We start from the raw sequence: 19,691 nt of genomic DNA on the forward strand, positions 1-19,691 counted from the left end.
AGAAATGACTAAGATTAGCAGCCGTATTATAGGTGGCACTGTAAACTTCGTAATGCCCTTTCCTAGAGATTTATTTTGCAAGTTTCTTCAACTTGCCGTTTTAATAGAGACATAGTTGGCATTAATAAGCTAGAGGATACTTCAGTGTATTATGTTGGGAATGAATCGCTCTGTAAGAGGATTTACGTAATCTCCATAGCCAGGTACTCCACGACGCTGTAACCGAATGTTGCGCTCAGTTACGTCCCTCGAGGCTCTTAACGTTTAAGAGAAATACGTTAAAATTACACCTTTCTCACTTTTCAGACGTATATTTTAAAATACCATATATTATGAAAAGGAAAATATACGAAAGGGAGCTCTTCTATACCCTGACGAACAGAATATCTATGCTCATAAATACCTTATTTGAGTAAAGATTGGCGTAGCTATGGTGGTAGACTGTCTAGTGGTGGTAGCTGTACAGTAGTTGTAGTTGTAGCGTTCGTGGTAGACTTGCGGTGGTAGCTGTAGTTGTGGTTGTAGCGTTCGTAGTAGACTGGAGGTGGTAGTAGCAGTTATGGTTGTAGCGTTCGTAGTAGACTGGAGGTGGTAGTAGCAGTTGTGGTTGTAGCGTTTGTGGTAGACTTGTCAGGTGGCGGTAGAGGTAATTGCAGTAGGAACAGCTATGGTGATTGTACCGACAGTGGTTGTAGCGATGGTGGTAGGTTATCTTGTAGCAACCCTCTGTCACGCAGCACCAACCTCGCTCATCATTCTGTAAAAATCAGTTCATTGCAATAACCATCTACATTTTTAGGCATTTTGTGCTACGAAGGCTCGAGTTAAGAGAAAATTGCCGTAAGTCTTCAATATCTATGAAATTATCACCACATACAATCTTGAGGTAGCAAGAATAAAACTATATCGATCTGAAAAACTTAAATCGATAGATGTAACTCCAAAATAATCTTACTTCCGATACGTATTTTCAACTTTATTCTTACTACCTTCAGACATTTTTTCACCTCAGGGCAGATTATTCGAGCTGACTGCTCTCAGTCCGGAGAATTTCTTTTATTGTTATTATTGGGATTTTCTTTTTAACTTAAACTTTAATGGAGAAGGGGTTAATGAATGCTATTTGCTGTATAACACCCAGTTCGTCTCGTCAAAGCTTAAAATAATCTGGTGATTACATGAGTAAAAATACGCTACTGGATTGGATATAACCTTAATTTAATCCCTTCACTATTACAGGCTCTTAAGAAATTGGATAATAGTTTACTTGCAAGAATATAAATACATCGGAGTGCAGGCGGCAGTCACTCGTACTGAAGGCTATTATGGACATTAAAATACCATTAAAAATCATTCAGGACAGTAATTTTGATTTTTACTCCTCAAATAATACTTTTCACTGATAGTTAATGATGGTGGTGGCCAATATAATGTAGATAATATACAGTGCCGTGATGGACCAGTGAACCATATGTTTCGAAATTCATCACAATGACCGCATTAAAATCTCCTCCAGCATGCTTTCATATGGACAGTTTTACTTATTTACCTATGAAATACGTACAATAATTAACTTTACAGACTGAAAAGACTTGTTCATCATGGCGTCCAGCCGGCTTTTACAAAACCAGCCGGCTTTTCACATATTTCCGTCCATTACATAGCCAAAACGCACTAAACATTATGAAAAGCTTGGTTAACGCCTTCCACAATCTTTGGCAGCTTGGAAAATATGTCACTCATGAAATTCGGACTTTAAAATTTTCCTACCATTTCCAGGGAACGAGAAGGGACGAGAACTTTCCACTTACCTCCTTACTCCAGGTCTGCAGGCTGCAAAATGATTTTTAGGCTGAATTTTACCTTTCCTCATCACCTCGGTCGTCCAGGGTTGCCACGTCCCCTTATTTTCCCTTGCGTAAGTGCAAATTTTCTTTGTTTTCGGGAGTTTTTCTTGCTCTTAAGTGGCTCTAATATAATTCTCAAAGCGTATTTTAGGCGCTAGATGCTTATTTTACTTGAATTTTTGCCTTACACAAGAGAAAATGGCATGTTAGACCCTTTCAGCTCTAAATTGCTTTTTTTGACGTCTGTGAGGCTAGAATGCTCTCAGAATGGATAAAATAGGGTAAAAATAGGCAGAAAATGGCTAAAAAAGGGTAAACAAGGCTTAAATATGGGAGATTCGGCCAGGTTGCCGGGCAGTAGGGCATAGTTCCAAATTCCTGCAATAGATGGCGCTGGTGAGGCCTTAGAGCAAAAAGAAAAAAAAAAACAAAGAAACAAAAAAAAGAGAAAATTGCTGGCCTCTGATTGGTCGAATTTTCTCTGACGTCATCATCGTTCATTGTGGTATTTCTCTGTGCATCGCCATTTTTCATATTGTTTCGTCCCCCTCTTTTTCGAAATTTGTTAGTCTGCCTGTGAGGGTGGTGAGGTCATACAGATCTTGCAACCTCTCTAGCAATCAGAAGCCAGCAACTTTTTTATCCCCCCCATAGCCTCTCAAGTGCCATCTATAGGAAGAGTTTGGTCCTGCCCTGCCTGTTATCATTGTGTTCCCTATTATATGGCACTATTTCATATTGCTTCGTCCTTTTATTTTGTTGCAGGTATTCATTTCCTTTGCTCGCCTTATTGCATTTCTATGGCTCTCATTTTTCTTACTGTGTTGCATCCATTTTTGTTCATTTTCGTTCTAGTACTTAGTTAATTTAGAGAGACCTATATTTTCACCTTTATTCTTTCTCCTTCCAGACGATTTTATTCAGCTTTAAGAAGGCCAGATCTCTTGGCCAAGGGGTGAAATGGAGACGGTTTTTAATTCATTCATTCTTAAGCTGAATAAAATCGTCTGTTAGCAGCAAGAATAGTTATACAGATGGATGGAACAGAAAGGATAGACATTTGGAAACAAGTACTGTATTTATTTATTTATTTTTTTTTCAGTGGTACACAATCAACTTCTGCTGAGTCCAAGTCTTCCCCTAGAACACGGCTCGCAGTACTTGGCTGATCGGGTTCAGAGTCGACCTCCAGTTCCTCCACCACATCACCAGGACACGTAGGCAGGACACAGCAGGACATAGCAAGATACATAGCAGGACACATAGCAAGACACATAGCAGGACACATAGCAAGATACATAGCAGTACACATAGCAAGATACATAGCAGGACACATAGCAAGATACATAGCAGGACACATAGCAAGACACATGGCAGGACACATAGCAAGATACATAGCAGGACACATAGCAAGACACAGCAGGACACATAGCAAGACACAGCAGGACACATAGCAAGATACATAGCAGGACACATAGCAAGATACACAGCAGGACACAGCAAGATACACAGCAGGACACATAGCAAGACACATAGCAGGACACATAGCAAGACACATAGCAGGACACATAGCACCACATAGGTGGTAGTGGTGTTGGTGGTATGGTGGTGGTGTGTTGGTGGTGGTGGTGTGGTGGTGGTGGTGGTGGTGGTGGTGGCGGTGGTGGTGGAGGTATTGTGGTGATGGTGGTGTGGTGGTGGTGATGATGTGGTGGTGGTGGTGGTGGTTGTGGTGGTGGCGTGGTGGTGGTGGTGGCGTGGTGGTGGTGTGGTGGTGGTGATGATGATGATAATGATGTGGTGGTGGTGGTGTGGTGGTGGTGATGGTGGTGGTGGTGTGGTGGTGGTGATGGTGGTGGTGGTGTGGTGGTGGTGGTGTGGTGGTGGTGATGGTGGTGGTGGTGATGGTGGTGGTGGTGATGGTGGTGGTGGTGTGGTGGTGGTGGTGTGGTGGTGGCAGTGTGGTGGTGGTGTGGTGGTTGTTTGTGGTGGTGTGGAGGTCGTGGTGGTAGTGTGGTGGCGGTGGTGGTGGTGGTGGTGTGGTAGTGGCATGGTGGTGGTGGTGTGCTGGTGGTGTGGTGGTGGTGGTGGTGGTGGTGGTAGTAGTGGTCCTAGGCTATTTAATCTGAAATATAACTAGACTTGTATTTCATTCATATTTGTCATTTTTTAATAATTACAAATGAATGAAAGCTGTAAGAAAAATGAATAAAATAAATATACTTAGAGACACTCTGTTTGTTGAATTAGCCTTTGTAATCATTAATCGGTAGATGGATGGATGGATGGATGGATGGATGGATGGAATGAAAGAGGGAAGGATGGATAGGTATATGGATGGATGGATGGATTGGTGGATGGATGAATGGATGGATGGATGGATGGAACGAAGAAAGGATGGATAGGTGAATGGATGGATGGATGGAACGAAGGAAGGATGGATAGGTGAATGGATGGATGGATGGAACAAAGGAAGGATGGATAGGTGAATGGATGGATGGATGGAACGAAGGAAGGATGGATAGGTGAATGGATGGATGGATGGAAGGAAGGAAGGATGGATAGGTGAATGGATGGATGGATGGAACGAAGGAAGGATGGATAGGTGAATGGATGGATGGATGGAACGAAGGAAGGATGGATAGGTGAATGGATGGATGGATATAGAGATAGACAGATTAACCCCTTTAGTAAGAAGACGTATTTTATCTTATGCTAGGTAACGTAAGATTAGTTTATTCAAGGCATGATTGAAGCGGTTAATAGAGAGAGAGAGAGAGAGAGAAGGGGGGGAGGGGAAGGTGAGGGAAAATTATACGAAGCACTAAATGAAAGGAAATATTAGACCTTCAATAAATATCTATAAAGAAAAAGAACAAAGAACGAAAAATACAAATATCTAACTAAAATGAGGTTATGTTGGTGAAATAATTCTTGTTCTGTCCCGATAATGAAAATAAATTATAAATGGTTGCAACTATTTATTATCCTAGAGAATAAAGAAAAGAAATTCACTTTTTAGATAATTTCGGCAAGTCCTGTTAATCCTTTCAATTCAGTGACGTGTTTATAGAACCTAGGAGGGGGAGATCGGGAGGGGGAGACCGAGGATGAGATGGGGGGATGGAGTAGAGATATAATGAGAGAAGGGGTGAACTGTGCGTCTGGGGGAGGGCAACGAAATGACAGGGGATATGGAGATATGGTGGCGATTTGTTTGTGGCCACCCCTTACGGGATTAAGGCATCTGGCTGTAGACAGAACAGTACTACTCGTATGCCTCTACATCTATTCCACAGCACTTCTTCGTGACTAGTATTATGATTCACTGTTAATATACTGTTACGCCTCAGCAACGAAGGCAGAAAGATGACAATTTTAGGCCAAGCTAAGGTGAAAAGAATATGTGCACGAATACAACCACTTTCTCACAAAACCTTACCAAAACAAAAACAAAAAAATGCTAACCTTAAACAACAGATGTCACGAAGGCGGCTGGTGTCACGAGATGGCAGCTGGTGTCACGAGATGGCAGCTGGTGTCACGAGTTGGTGGCTGGTGTCACGAGTCGGTGGCTGGTGTTACAGATTCTGAAAAATTTAGAAGATAGACTTAATGCCAAGGTCGAATCATACAATGCGTGTGTGTGTGTGTGTGTGTGTGTGTGTGTGTGTGTGTGTGTGTGTGTGCAGTTCATTTACTTTAACTAGGCAAAGATTTTCATCCTCTTCCAGCCATTTATCGCGGCCCAGTAACTGAAAAAGTCGTGTGCGTGTGTGTGTGTGTGTGTGTGTGTGTGTGTGTGTGTGTGTGTGTGTGCAGTTCATTTACTTTAACTAGGCAAAGATTTTCATCCTCTTCCAGCCATTTACCGCGGCTCAGTAACTGAAAAAGTCTTGTGTGTGTGTGTGTGTGTGTGTGTGTGTGTGTGTGTGTGTGTGTGTGCAGTTCATTTACTTTAACTAGGCAAAGATTTTCATCCTCTTCCAGCCATTTACCGCGGCTCAGTGACTGAAAGAGTCCCAGTATTTTTTCCACATTTCATTGTGCAACGAAGGAAAATTAAACCGCAAAAATAAACAAAACGTCATATGTTAAGGGGTTAACTAGCAATCACACACACCCAGACGATCATGTAAGCTCTTCTCTTCCTACATGAACCTGTTTTTCTTTCTTTTTTCCTAAGGCCAGCACAGGAAAGAACCCATAAATAAGCTTCATTAACCTTGTACCGTCGTCGCGAAAAAACGATGTGAATAGTTAGTACATTATCAGTTAGCGATAAAGTTAAGCGATAATACTTACGTCACTGATCAGATGCCTTTTAGCACACCCTCCCCGCCGCACGTCCTGATAGCGAATTCCGCGGGTGGGAGGCGATCCGGATTAAGAGGATTCGAACACGGAGACTGAACTTTGTGGCGGCTCCTTCAAACCAAAGACGCTCGCGGCCTGATAAATCACAATTTCTTTCTTTGATCCAGTATGCCCATACATGTGGTACATGTAATTGCTCTTCTTCATTATGCTGCAGTGGAATTTTAAACTGAAGGATTGGTTGTCGAAAGCTTCATGAACTTAATATCACTTTTTAAAGTGGCAGAAACAAAACAAGATGCGTCATCTAAATAAGAGTTAATTTCCTCAACTCGATGACGTCATGCTGTTTTATTCTTGATATTTACTTAGCTGAGGAAAGATATCTATTACTGAATGGGTTAAAAGAATAAGGTATTATCTAAACTCTCAAGTCTCGCCTAGACTTAATAAAATTCTCCAAAGACAGCAAGAATAAAAAAGGAATTACTTCAACAGACCGATGAGGTTAGTGGAAGCAATATTAACTCTTGTGACTCCCTTTAGGCTAAATAAAAGTCTGGCGTTAGCTGGAATTAAAGCCAGAGAAGACTGAGCATCGGAAGCTTAATATTATACATCTAATTAGGAAAGGACTCATTATTTTATGATCTATCCAAGGGCGTGGCCACGTCTTCACAAATAGGGGCACTAAAGTTGGGTCCGGATCTTATTCAGTGCTGGGGTGGGGGGGGGGGAACTATTCCTCAGTGTGATCATATTCAATAATCCTGACTTGCAAATGGGGAGGGGGTGGTAATGGAAGGTCATGAGTTTATCTGACTTTTTTGTCCCATAAGGAGCGTTGGAACCCAGGGCAAGATGCATGTCTGACATTCAAGGCGAGTGCGACCAACCTCTCTTTTCCCTGAGTGGCATTATGTGAACAATGTATACCTTGATCACCTCTCGGATGTAGACCCTTACAGGCTGAATCGGTTGGAGCGCCTAAATCACTAAGCCACCAGGAATCATTTGGTTATATGATTACCACCCAGTGTAGTGAATGAATCCATAGTTTACAAGTTATCATTTGGTTTGTCACTCAGTGTAGAATCATCTCAAGGTCCAAAGCTTGCGTTGATCTTACCCTGTGGCCTTGGGCTTGACCTATCCTTGTGACCTTGGCTTTCAATTGTTCTCTAAATCGTACCCTTTTATCCCTACCATATCCACAACCTTTCCATAGAGTTTGGTCTAAATCAATTAAAAATTATATAAATTGACCTTTGACCCTAACAGTATGACATGACTCCCCATTTACCCCATCATAAAGCATCTCCATGAAGGTTCATAAGATACTCGTATAATCCATCCACTCCACCCCATCGCCAACAGCATACGCCCTCAAATCATCCCATTAATCCTCCCCATCATAAGCACAAAACTTCCCACGATTCTTCCATTCAGTGTATCATACGCTCAAAACTCCCATGATTCTCCCCATTACTTTATTATAATGCATCTCTAACTTCATGGATGCAGCAGAAAATGAGCTGGCGTCCTCGTTTTGTTGGTATAGACTTCGTGGAACCTCGTCCCCATCAATCGATTTGGTACAAACTCGTATTCTCGTAAGTTTGGGAAAGGTGCATAAAAGTTCTTCTGCGTACTTGGGTTTGCGATGCTCATTAACACCTCTTCCTTACTATTTTATTTCTGTATCTGACACGTTAATATATTCCTGTAGGCTGTCTATGGAAACTATGCCCATTTCCTTAACGAAATACTCTGATGCTGTGTACGAAATAAATTACAAAGAAGGTGCTTGAAAGCCTCGATATTAGAGATAATGTATCATAAAATAACATGCACGAGCATATAAGGGTGTACTGTGCAACATTAAGAGACGGTACTGCAAAATTTTTATATGTTGATATTTTGTAAGCGGGTGGATCTCGTGTTGGCGACATCCAGGTAGGTCCGCGCTGACGCCAACCTATTGTCTCAGCGCTTTAATTCGCTTTCAGTAATTCATGAACAGAAATGAAGTTTAACGTACATACGCTACTGACCGAACAGTTACTTTGTTGTTCTATGTAGTTAAACACGCCGTAGAATGCTTACGTTAAATTTAAGGGCTAGATATCTCAAGACCCCCGCGCCAAAATTAGAATCTGTCAAAATGCGTGATGTGCGGTCGTGAGGTAACCGAGGAAGGCCGACAGACCATGAGGTGCTGTTCATCTGAGCAGGTGTCATCGCGTGTGCTGCTTAATTATACCGGCTATTTACGGTATTGCGGGCGTTACTTCGCGTTCATTTGCGTGTGTGTGTTTCGACGAGGACCTGGAGAGACAGCAAGGCGTTTGATGCAGCCTGGTGGTGGTGGTAAGTACGAGATAATATGATGCTGACGCAGGCCCGCACCCAGGATTGCAGTCGATGACAATGGAGACATATACCTCCCCGTCTCTCTTTCCGCTTCACCATCAAATACTGACGACAATATTGCTTAAAATATCTTTATTTCTTATAAAGTAACGTCAAGACTGCTGTAGTAATGATTTGGACCAGTATCAAACCACAACGAAAGTTACTGATTTCGTATCGGGATATTTAAATGTCCCGCAGATGTCATCAACCCGATCCCTTTTAGTCAGGCATTTAATTGCTCTTCCGATGTCGTCGACTAATTTCCTTTATGATTTCATTTTTCGTTACCAGTTTCCTTCAGTTCAGTAATATATTGAAATGTTCATGCTTTGAAAGACTACAGAATGAAAGATAAATGCAGCTAACTACTTCCATCAGAGTACGGGCCTGCGCTTCTTGTTACATGTATTTTGCTTTTTTTTTTGTGTGTGTGTGTGTATGGATATATGTTCATGTTATTTATATTGCAGTTTTTGTACTTAATTATATATTTATGTAAGAATGCTCATGTATATTTATCATACAATGTGTATTTACCTTCTTTATTTATGTATTTACATTATTGTTTAGGTATTTACATTGTTCGATGATTATGTATTAACTATTTGTTTGTGTATATCTACTAATGTTATCTTTTTGTCGTACATATATTTTTCGTAACAGTTCTGTTCAAGTATGCCTGCTCTTGATTGTTGCAGCATTTATTTGTCTGAAGTGTTTTGTTTATGCACATATCGGCTATGTTATCGTTTTGCAGTGTATGCATGAGTTTCGTACTTCTGTTGGAAGTTTTATAGCATTACATTCATGGAGTTCGCACTTTTGCTGGAAAAGATTTAAAGCAGTACATTAATGGATTTCGTAGTTTTTTATTCTGCTTTACTCTCTTTTGTAAACCTCTCTCGCATCTAAACTTTTTCCCCTTTGAATATTTCTTTCGAATCACACATGTAAAATTAGGTTAAGGTAGATCTGAAGAGAAATGTATAGAGTACACTTCATCATTCGTGTTATTTGCTTATCCCTTGTTAAAAATGGCGAAGTCCATTACTGTACTGCCCTAAAAAAAAAAAAAAAATGTTCATGTGTATAGGATTCTCAGATTTAACTTTTTTGTCCATGGTATTGTATATCCATGCATGTCACACGTTGCCGCGATAAAAAGGCGTATGCAGTGCGATACAGTATTTGTCTAGGATACATACTTGGACTCAATGCGTAGCTCAACTCGGAGATCTCAAAGACGTTTGCTGATGTTACTCCGTTGATTGCCATCTGCTGGTCCTCACTGAACCCTCACTGTATTTTTACTTCTGGATTCATTCTCCCAAAGCGAATCTTTGACGAACTTTGAGTAAAAGAAAAAAAGTATTATCAATACATTCATATTCTGCAGACTTCCTCTTCAACGAAATGGTTAGCTAGTTCATCCTTCATGCATCTGAAGAAAATTAATTTCGGTAAGCCCACTATTTGGGCATTAAAACACTCCCAGTTTCACTGGCAGCTCAAGCGGAGCTGGGCTTTGTAATGCAGGAAACAGTTGAAAGCATATTAAAGGGGCAATCACACAAGAACCTCGTTATTTGTATGCCATACAGAGAAGGAATGGTGGTAAATGACATTCTAACAAGACATGAGATTTGATTTAGGGTTTATCTCACTCCCACCCTCAAGTTCTGACCACCATAGATATAGGCATTATGTTAGATTTGTCCAGTATGAAAAAACTTTTCACTGAGCGCCTAACACATGGTGTCATGTTGTTTGTTATGTAACAGTGTGGTGTCTGTCGTCAGTTTGTCATTTGTTAGGTTATATCTCCCCCTCCTCCTTTTCTTCCCATCCCTCCTCCCCCCCACATCTCTCCTTTCCTCCTCGTGCAATTCCCTCCTGTTCTATCCACCTTCTCCCATTCCCCCTCCTCCATTCTCCCCTTTCCTCTTCTCCTACTCTCCCTCTTCTCTTCCCCACTTTCCCTCCCCACCTTTTTTTTTTTAAATCTCCTCCCATTTTCTTATCTGCCTTCCTTCAAACCCTTCAGTCCGATGATGTTCATGCATTTTATTATTGCAACTTCTTGGTGACCTATTTCAGATAGTGGATTGAGTGCTGTGTTGAACCTCACAAGTTCAAAAAGTCTTCTCAAAACCAGCTATCGCCTGGTAGTAGCAAGAATAATTATTGCTCATCATCATATTGGAGGGGTTTAACTTATACCCCATTGTCGTCTTCCTCTCCTGTCCTCACAACACTTTCCTCTTTTGGAGGTGAATGGGGGCAGGGGCCGTGGTGCTTTGGTCTGAGAATCCAGTTCACAATTGGAAGATTTTTATTTTTGTTTCACAGTTTCAGTCAGACTGTTGTGTTCGTATTATTTTCCCTCTGTCCCTGTTTACCCAGCAGTTCAAAAAAAGAGCCTATTGCGAGTGTAACAAGTCATATTCTACGGGAAAATTGAGACTTAGCAAGTATTAAATGCATTAATGACCCACTCATGATGTTGATAGGTATAAATCCCTATTCCTGAAGTTGACAAGTGTAAATCCAAGTCTTCTCTCTTCTCACCATAACTTTCTCAGCACTCTCATCTTCCCTCTCACTGTGAACCATTCCCTTCCTGTGTCAATCTTTCAGTCTCATCACTCCTCATCTCTTTTGTAATCCCTGTATCTTGCTTATTGCATTTCCTGCTTCTCCATCTTCCCACTCCCTTCTCCATTCTCAGTTATTCCCATCCTTGTTCCTCTCCTAGCCTTTGTATCTTTCTTTTTGCACCTCCCACTTATCCACCCTCCTCCTCCTCTCTTTTCTACATTTTCACTTCTTTCCCATTCTCCTTCCTCTTCTTTTATTTTCAATTTCTCTGTTGTCCTCCTCCTCCTACAGAGCTGCGTTTTTGTAAGCACCATTAGAAAATAAACTGGACTGAGAGCATGGGATGGGGCATAGGTAGGTAGGTAGGTATATAAGAGGGTACTGTACATGGATAGGTAGTTAGGTAGGTAGGTAAAGTAAATCTGCCACGGGTTTTAATTGGTACAAATTTTAATCTGTTCAACATGGCTATCTTTCTCAAATACATCACGGGTGACATGAGTGGACGGACATACTCTGCTTTCTTACAGCATAGACTATCTTATTTAATAGAAAAGTATGGCAACCAACCTTCGTACAAGTCAGCATATACATTAAATCCTCACTATATGTTGATGATGTGTTCCAAAATATCACATTTTTTTCCTCACAACTGGTCCTGTATAATCCTTTTTTCCTAACAACTGCTATTGTATATTGAGGGAAGTGCAAATCTATCTACCTCTATCTATTGCCAGACACCTCAGTCCCGTAAGGGGTGGCCACAAACCAATCGCTTCCATGTTCCCTGCCATTTCACTGCCTGCTCCCAGCTAACACCCACCTCTCTCATATACCTCTCCACTCCATCCCTCCACCTCATCCTTGGCCTCCCCTTCCCTCTCCCCCCCCTCCACCTCACTCACATACAAAGTGCAAATCAATGGTGGCAATGAAAGTATGATACTGTAGATGATTTTATGAACATGCTGTATACTTAACAGCTAAAAAAAAAGGCATTATAAAAACGTAGCATATAGTGAGGACTTACTGTACCGAGAATAGACTTTGTGGCTCATAATCTTGTTAGCTTAGGAGGCCTTCTAGCACTTCTTCCATACTAGTTTATTTCTAGATATGGAGAGAGAATCTTCTCTTGTATGTTACTTATGCATCCTATATTCATATTAAAAAGAGACATGTAACATACAGGAAAATTTCAGCGTGTAGTATGCAAAATTAATCACTAAGAAAGAGGTGCCAGACAGCCCTCTAAACTGACAAGAACATGACCCTGTGACTGAGACATGAATGGTGTGATAATGAAGTACAGAAGTATGTAAGACCCCAGTAAGAGCATTATAGAAAGACCTAAAATTTCACCACAACTCACTCTTCCATCTCCAACACTACAAGAATATCACAGGAGGGTCATGTAGAGAAACTCGAGTTCGGGATCAAACTTCATTCCTGACTGGTTTTGCCAATGACCTTCTTCAGAGCTTATTTATTTTTTTGATGAAGTTTATGGCTGTAACCTCTTCCTTACCATTTATATTTGCTTATGGCATCCAAATTGCATCTCGTAGGTTATTTATGCAATTTCTGTTGATATTTAACTGACAAATAATAACATATGAGACAACAGTAAATTGCAGTATGCAAATGAATTACAAAGGAAGAATTGCCAGAAAGCCGCATGTTCCAAGATACAGTAGTGTACTTCTCATAGCTATTGACAAAACCAGTCAGGAAGAAAGTTTTGTCCTTTACTCATATTTCTCTGCATCACATTCCTATAACTGTTCTATTGTTACAAGAATATCATTTCTGCTGCCCTTCCCAGTAATGCAGGATGATATATGATTCCTTACTTCCGTAAAAAAAGTCCCTTCACTGTGCAGTATGTGCAGTAAGAGGCATACACTGCAAAGACAAGATGACTATATATAAATGCTGCACCAGTTTATCACCAACACACCTTTACCCCTTCAGTAAGACAACATGCTTTCATAATTTATTCTTGCTGCTACCAGATGATTTTATTCAGCTTATGACAGCCACCTGGTAGTGAAGAGGTTAATTAAGGCTATATCTAACCCTTAAGTTTTAAAAATTCTCTTTATCTCCATCATTATGACATTTTTCCTATCTAAAGTTGGAGTGACGTAGAATAAAAAAAAATAAAAATAAAAAGTAAAGAAAAAGCAGGAAAATTGGAGAACTATCACCGTCTATCTTACATAAAATCAACTGGTGACAGCAAGAATAAACTGAAATATTTCATCTGACTCAAGGAGTTAACTGTCTATCATAGCCCCATACACAAACACCATTGATTAACACTGATCACATTTCTTTTGACCCCTTCACTCCAGTGATGCATTTTTCAGTATTCTTGCTATCATCACAAGCAGCCACACCTTTCCTATTTTTCCCATCCACATCTCAACACAATTTTATTCAATTCAAGAGGCACCCCCGGTGCTATAGTAGTTCAAAAATGCTTAAAGTTAAATAAATGCTCTGAATGTAGCAGAAATAATATAAGAGCTACATCACTGCAGTGAAGGGGTGAAGAGGATACCAGTAAAGCTTTTCGTTTATCATACTGTGCCAATGGAATAATAATTACATAAGTACATACAGCATAAATGCAGTTAAATGTATGGAAACACAAAATGCACCAAAAACAATCTCGCCATCATCTCTTACCAACATCAGTTTTCATACTTTCAATCCAACACAAGTAAACCAGGAATGAAATATGAAATACAGTACTCTAAACCATTTCACTAAAATGAAATGCATAAGTGGAGTAGTATGAAGTTTAAATACATAAACTTGCAACGCCTGCCTACTAGATTCGTTGTGGTTCACTGAGGAAACCTGAGGTGAGATTCTCAAACATATTTACAATCAATTCCCTGTTGTAATGTAGATGTGCATTTACAAGATGAACTAGACAAAGGAAGATTTTTCACCCCTTCCCCTGGTCTTCCTGCAGAAAACAGTATTTTTTTTTGCAGTAATTTTCATCTCATTACTAAGATATATTTATAGAGTTAACACAGGACCAAGAGGATGATTTGACAGCCTCCTTGTCTTTTTTACAAATCATGACCTGAGTTACGACGTGGAATTGATCATAAGTGCATCTGTGTATCCCGGTCCTGTAACAGATATAAAACTGAGGATATAAACTGGTGATTGAGAAGCTTACTCACTATGCCTTTCAGCCCCCAACCCCTCCCACACACATACACACGAACCTGTTTAATTTCTACCCGTCTTACATGCCCAAACCTTATGTACACACACACACACACACACACACACACACACACACACACACACACACACACACACACACACACACACACACACACTATATTTCTCCAGTTGTGGCCCAAGGTTTTTATATATATGGTGAGTTTAAGTGGGGCATACTGGAAGTATGAGGGAGCTGAGGTGACCCAAGTGCCAAAATGAACAGTAATTTATCTTTAGAATTAATGGGAGGGCTAAGACGACTTTTTTGAGAGGCTTAAAACCCCCTTGGTGCCACCACTGTAGATTCCTGATATGCACGCACTAGCCTCAAGTGTTGCCTGATTTATAGTTTGTCCACCTTAACTTGACATAGATTTATCACTTTTTTTTTTTTTTTTAGCTCAGTGGTTAAAAAAGGAAACTTCTTTACATCACTTTTATAAGATTACAGTATTTTTGTAACTAGCAGCATATTTTAGTATTAATGACAAAGAGATGGCAATTTAAGACCAAGTTTATGTAAACAAAGTATAACAGTTTATCACAGTTTTTCAGTTCCTCCATGTAACCCAGTGAGCCCGGAAAACCTTAAATTTTATTCTTGCCATCCCCTGACAGTTTTATTCAGTGCGGAACATTTCATACAGGAAGGGTTGGATACTGCCTTAATTAACCCCTTCAGTGTGACAAACATTTCCAATTATAAGTAAAATAGTCTGGTAGCAACAAGAATAAAGAACAGGGATATCACCCAAACTGACAGGGATATGCTGTTGATAAAGTGCCACCTTTTTCTTCACCTTTTTCTTCACATAAAAACTGAAATGTGATCCATTAAAGAATACTGCAGTGTTGTTCTGAAGTAATGAAATTTTTATCTCTCCCTTTCTCTAAAGCCAAAGTCATGAAACAAGGGTACCCTATATGTTTCTCTTAAGATTTTTTTAAACATTTGAATCTTATGACAATTTTTTTTTTTTTTTTTAACAAGCTAAATATATTCAACTTAGGACATACCTCCAAAAGTGTAGGGGTTAATGAAGGGCTTATCTAACTTCCACTTCAAAGAGTCTTTTGAAAGCTGAATAAGGTGTTGGTGTAGGACACCTTCATGTAATGTGCACTGATATAAACCGGTCTCTGCTGCCCAGTTATACAAACGTCCCTAAGCTCCCTTCCTATCCCCCAAAAGGAAGATAGTGGATTACAGAAGGGTAACTTTGGCATACAGTCCACCAGGTTCACATTTCAGATGATCTTGGGGGACACAGAGACAAAAACAATAAAGCTGAAAAAACTGTTTTGTGACAGCAATAATAAAAGACTCAAGTAATCAAAACAGAATTTTTTTCCTCCATCCATCACAGAGTCTGACCCCCTACCTATGCGTATGTAATTTGTATTATTTTCTTGATGCTACCAGATGACTGTAATCAGTTTAGGAGAGATTCTCCATATGAGAGGGGTTAGATACAACCTTCATTAACCTTTTCACAACTTAAATTACCTTCCTAAGCTGAATAAAATTATTTAATGGTTGCAAAAATGAAATTAAGATGACCACTGGACTGAATGGACTATGTAAAGACTGGCAATACATATGACTCTCATACATAAGTTATTCCAAAACACACACACACTTACATACACATACAGGCCAAAATTTATAACTTACACACACATATACACATTTACAACTTACACACACATACACATCTACACCTACACCTACAGTACACATATGCAGCACTTATTAGGCATAAATCCCCATTTTTAAAAATATCACATACATAGTCATAAAGAGCTGCATTTTACAAAGATCAAACTCGCAGCCACCCCTCCACATGCACACCTGCCTCACTCACACACTGACCATGAGAATGAAATGAAAAATACAGTAGTTTCTATGATTATCACAGAGGAGAGAAGGTTACTCACATTTACACCAGACCAGCTAAAAAAATGAAAGTGGTACTAAGACGATGAAAAGTCTGCCAACAATCTCCTGCCAGCAATGTGTCTAGACTTCCATATTACTCATTCTTCCCCAAATGTCAGAGAGTATCTTTCATCCTTGTACTCTTCTGCTGTGTTCTTATGTTCCTATCACATCAAAAAACTTCATATATATCATTGTCCATCACAATAACTGGCAGGGAAATGTAAGCAAACTTTTAATCAAGAAAGTACATTACATCTAAAAACCTTACATTTAGCAGCTATGGTACAGGGGGAGATGCGTTAACCCCTTCAGTCCAATCAAGTTATTATTTTTATTTTCTTGGTTCTTGCTCCTCCAGACAAACTTATTTAACTTCTGAAGAAACCTCTCACAGGGATGGGGCTGGAAACAATCTTCATGTACCATCTTCACTAAGAAAGGTCTCCCTAAAGCTAAATAAAATCATTTGCAGAGAGCAAGAATAAACTAAAATTAATGTATATTCCATTACTGCTCCCACTAGATGGTTTTATTATGTTTTGGAGAGACTCGAACTGATGGAGTCAGACAGAGTCTTCATCAATTCCTTCATTACTAGAAGTCTGTCCTCTGATGAACAAAACTGTCTGGTGGCAGCAAGAACACACTAAAATATGAGTATACTTGTCTGGTGGTTGGGTGGGGGGGGGGGAAACGTAATTGGATTCAAGGAGTTAACTTGTGCAAATCTCGTGTGGCACATGGCCAACTCGCAGGTGCATAAGAGCGGTTTAGGTTTGACACTGCTTTCTCATACTGTACTAGGAACATTTCGCATTGCAACCACTGAAGCTGGTCAGCAAGGCTACACTGAGCATAAAAAAAATGGTAACAGCCAATCCCGTATTACCCCTTTCAGTGTGGAAGGGTCTAAGGCCAGGCTACTGAAGTCCAGTACATCTACAGGTAGTTGACCAGCCTACTTCCTCTGATGGCATTACATGATTTAAAGCCTCCAGTCACCTCTTGGGGATCAAACCTATGCAAGTGTCAGCGCTGTCACTCAGACTGGGAGGTTCTAACCACTAGACCACCAGTTGCCTATACTGTATACGGTACTTAACATTCATGAGCAAAATATGGAATAAACACAAATCACAGATAAGAGCAGCTCTCTGTCTTTCATGAACAGCACTCTATCATGATTATCAAAGTGAAATAAATTAACAAAACTGCATTCAACTTCTACTAAGAAATAAAAATGATTAAGTTTAAAACAAATGCTTGAGCTTAAGTTTTCTGGATGAATTGATGAAGTTTCCCAGGCTCCCTTCAAATCTTTCCTTGTTCACAGTCATTGAGCTCAGAGTGTAAGCTGGTAAAAAGTAGTCAATCCCATGTGGCCACCTACGAGGTATAGGGGTCCAAGGCTAGGTTAGTGTAGTCTAGTGCATTTAAGGGCAAACGACCAGCCTACTTCCATTGATGGCATTATGTTATCAAAAAACTTCCAGTCACCTCTTGAGAATCAAACCTATGCAAGGCCATCACTCTTACTTGGGCATTCTGATCACTAATTACTGGGTGCTTTAAGTAAGAATGAATATTACCACTAAAGGATGACCTTTACACTCTCAAGGTAGCATCTTTGGCTCAGTATTCCAGTCACTGTTAATTATCTGTTCACTTTAAATAGTTTGTATAAAAGCTGCTTACACAAGAAGTCTATGTAAAGAGTCACTGCACAAAAAAATGTAGAGACTAGACATCAGTGAAAATGTCCATTGATTTCCATTACACTATGAGAAACGGATAATCACAGACGTACTGAGGAGCCAAGTTTGAGCACAACACCTGCTGGGGCTAACACACATGCCCATATTCTCATTGGCTAAGAAGGCTCCCAAGCTCTTATTCCTTACCATTATATTTTCATCTGTTACATTAATAGTTTCTCATATGTTACTTATGAAGTCTATGCCAAAAAGGGTACCATAAATACTGTAACATACAAGAGAACAGTAAGGTGTAATATGCAAAACAAATTGCTAAGGAGACAGTGTTAGAGAGCTTTTTAAGCCAACGAAATTATGGTCTTAGGTCAGACCACAACACCTCCACTTCTGTCAGGAAGAAGAGAGACGGGATAACTTCAGCTATCCTGCTTTACATTTGGCTCTTCCATCTAATGTTTTTTTGTATATATCAAACTGCTCTTCGTACTTGACCATGTGTATTGATATCGTTTTTATAAGGGTGCACGTGTCCGTTAACTTGATCTTCTCATTTCTGAAGCGAGAATCCCCAACACGCCGGATTTTGAGACTCTCGGCCACAATGCCCGTGAGTAGGACATCCTCCAGCACAAAGAAGGTGGTGTCCAGGGCCTTGTGATAGATGTCCTCCACCACATCAGCAGTCAGTAGGTATGCTGGACCCGTTAGGAAGTCTGGATATCTGGCTTTGCTGTATGTGTTAGTATCAATATAGTATTTGCTCTTTTTATTTCGCACTGGTTTCCACCCCTTAGCCATGCGGCCATAAATGACCCGAGTGTCCGTGGGTTTAGATTCTACAAATGACAGCAGCAATGGCATGTTGATGAACATATCATCATCAGTTTTGAGGACAAAATGTGACTCTGAGCAGTAGGTTTTGATCCACTCAAACATAGCTACCGTCTTGAGTGTGAGGTTGCTGTAGTGGTCAACAAAGTTGGCCTGAATTATGTCACCAAAGATTTCGTTCTCGTGATCGATACGAGCCTGGAGGTCCGGCCCCGTGCGGCCAATCATGAAGGCCATCACAACATCCTTCCGGCCAGCAAAGTGGCCCCAGGTCTGTCTGACAGCAGTGCGGTGTTTCTCATGATCTGGTGCCGTCGTGATCAGCACCAGCACCTTTAGCTCACGCCCATTGTTTGGACACAGCTCCTCCTGTGGCACAGAAAACCCAGACTCATATCGCTCACCAACCTGAAAAACAAAACTTGCATTAGACACTGTGCACTTAAGCCCTGTCAAAAGAACATACTAATTATACCCTGTTCACTTTAGCCCCTTCAAAACAACATACAGTACACATTATACCTGCTCAGTTTAGCCCCTTCAAAACAACATACAGTCATGACCCAGTATGTGATGGGGTTACATCAAGTGAAACCTATCATATACGGATTTACTGTAAATTGATGTCAAGGGTCACATAACCTAAAATCTCAAAAAACTTCACGCTTCTCCTCAGTGCCCTCAGCAACACCATGCTTTCACTAGGGATAGCATCCTTGCCAGACATGATTTCCAAGTACAGTAACAAGTTTCAGTATTTCATGCATAAAAAAT

The 19,691-nt window shown here is 40.3% G+C and overlaps 1 protein-coding gene across 1 annotated transcript in view; it reads right to left on the bottom strand.

The window, feature by feature from the left end:
* Positions 1 to 18,384: 18,384 nt before the first annotated feature.
* LOC145396706 (uncharacterized) overlaps positions 18,385 to 19,691 on the bottom strand; it is a 116,277-nt gene continuing 114,970 nt past the window's right edge. Inside the window, exon 6 of the mRNA XM_080269992.1 lies at positions 18,385 to 19,325. Coding sequence (XP_080126118.1) covers positions 18,507 to 19,325 — 819 coding nt within the window. The 3' untranslated portion in view covers positions 18,385 to 18,506. The remainder of the gene's footprint in view (positions 19,326 to 19,691) is intronic.

This window comes from Coenobita brevimanus, chromosome 39, assembly GCF_032717465.1.
Source record: "Coenobita brevimanus isolate Jiangsu-jjx chromosome 39, ASM3271746v2, whole genome shotgun sequence".
Lineage (NCBI taxonomy): Eukaryota > Metazoa > Arthropoda > Malacostraca > Decapoda > Coenobitidae > Coenobita > Coenobita brevimanus.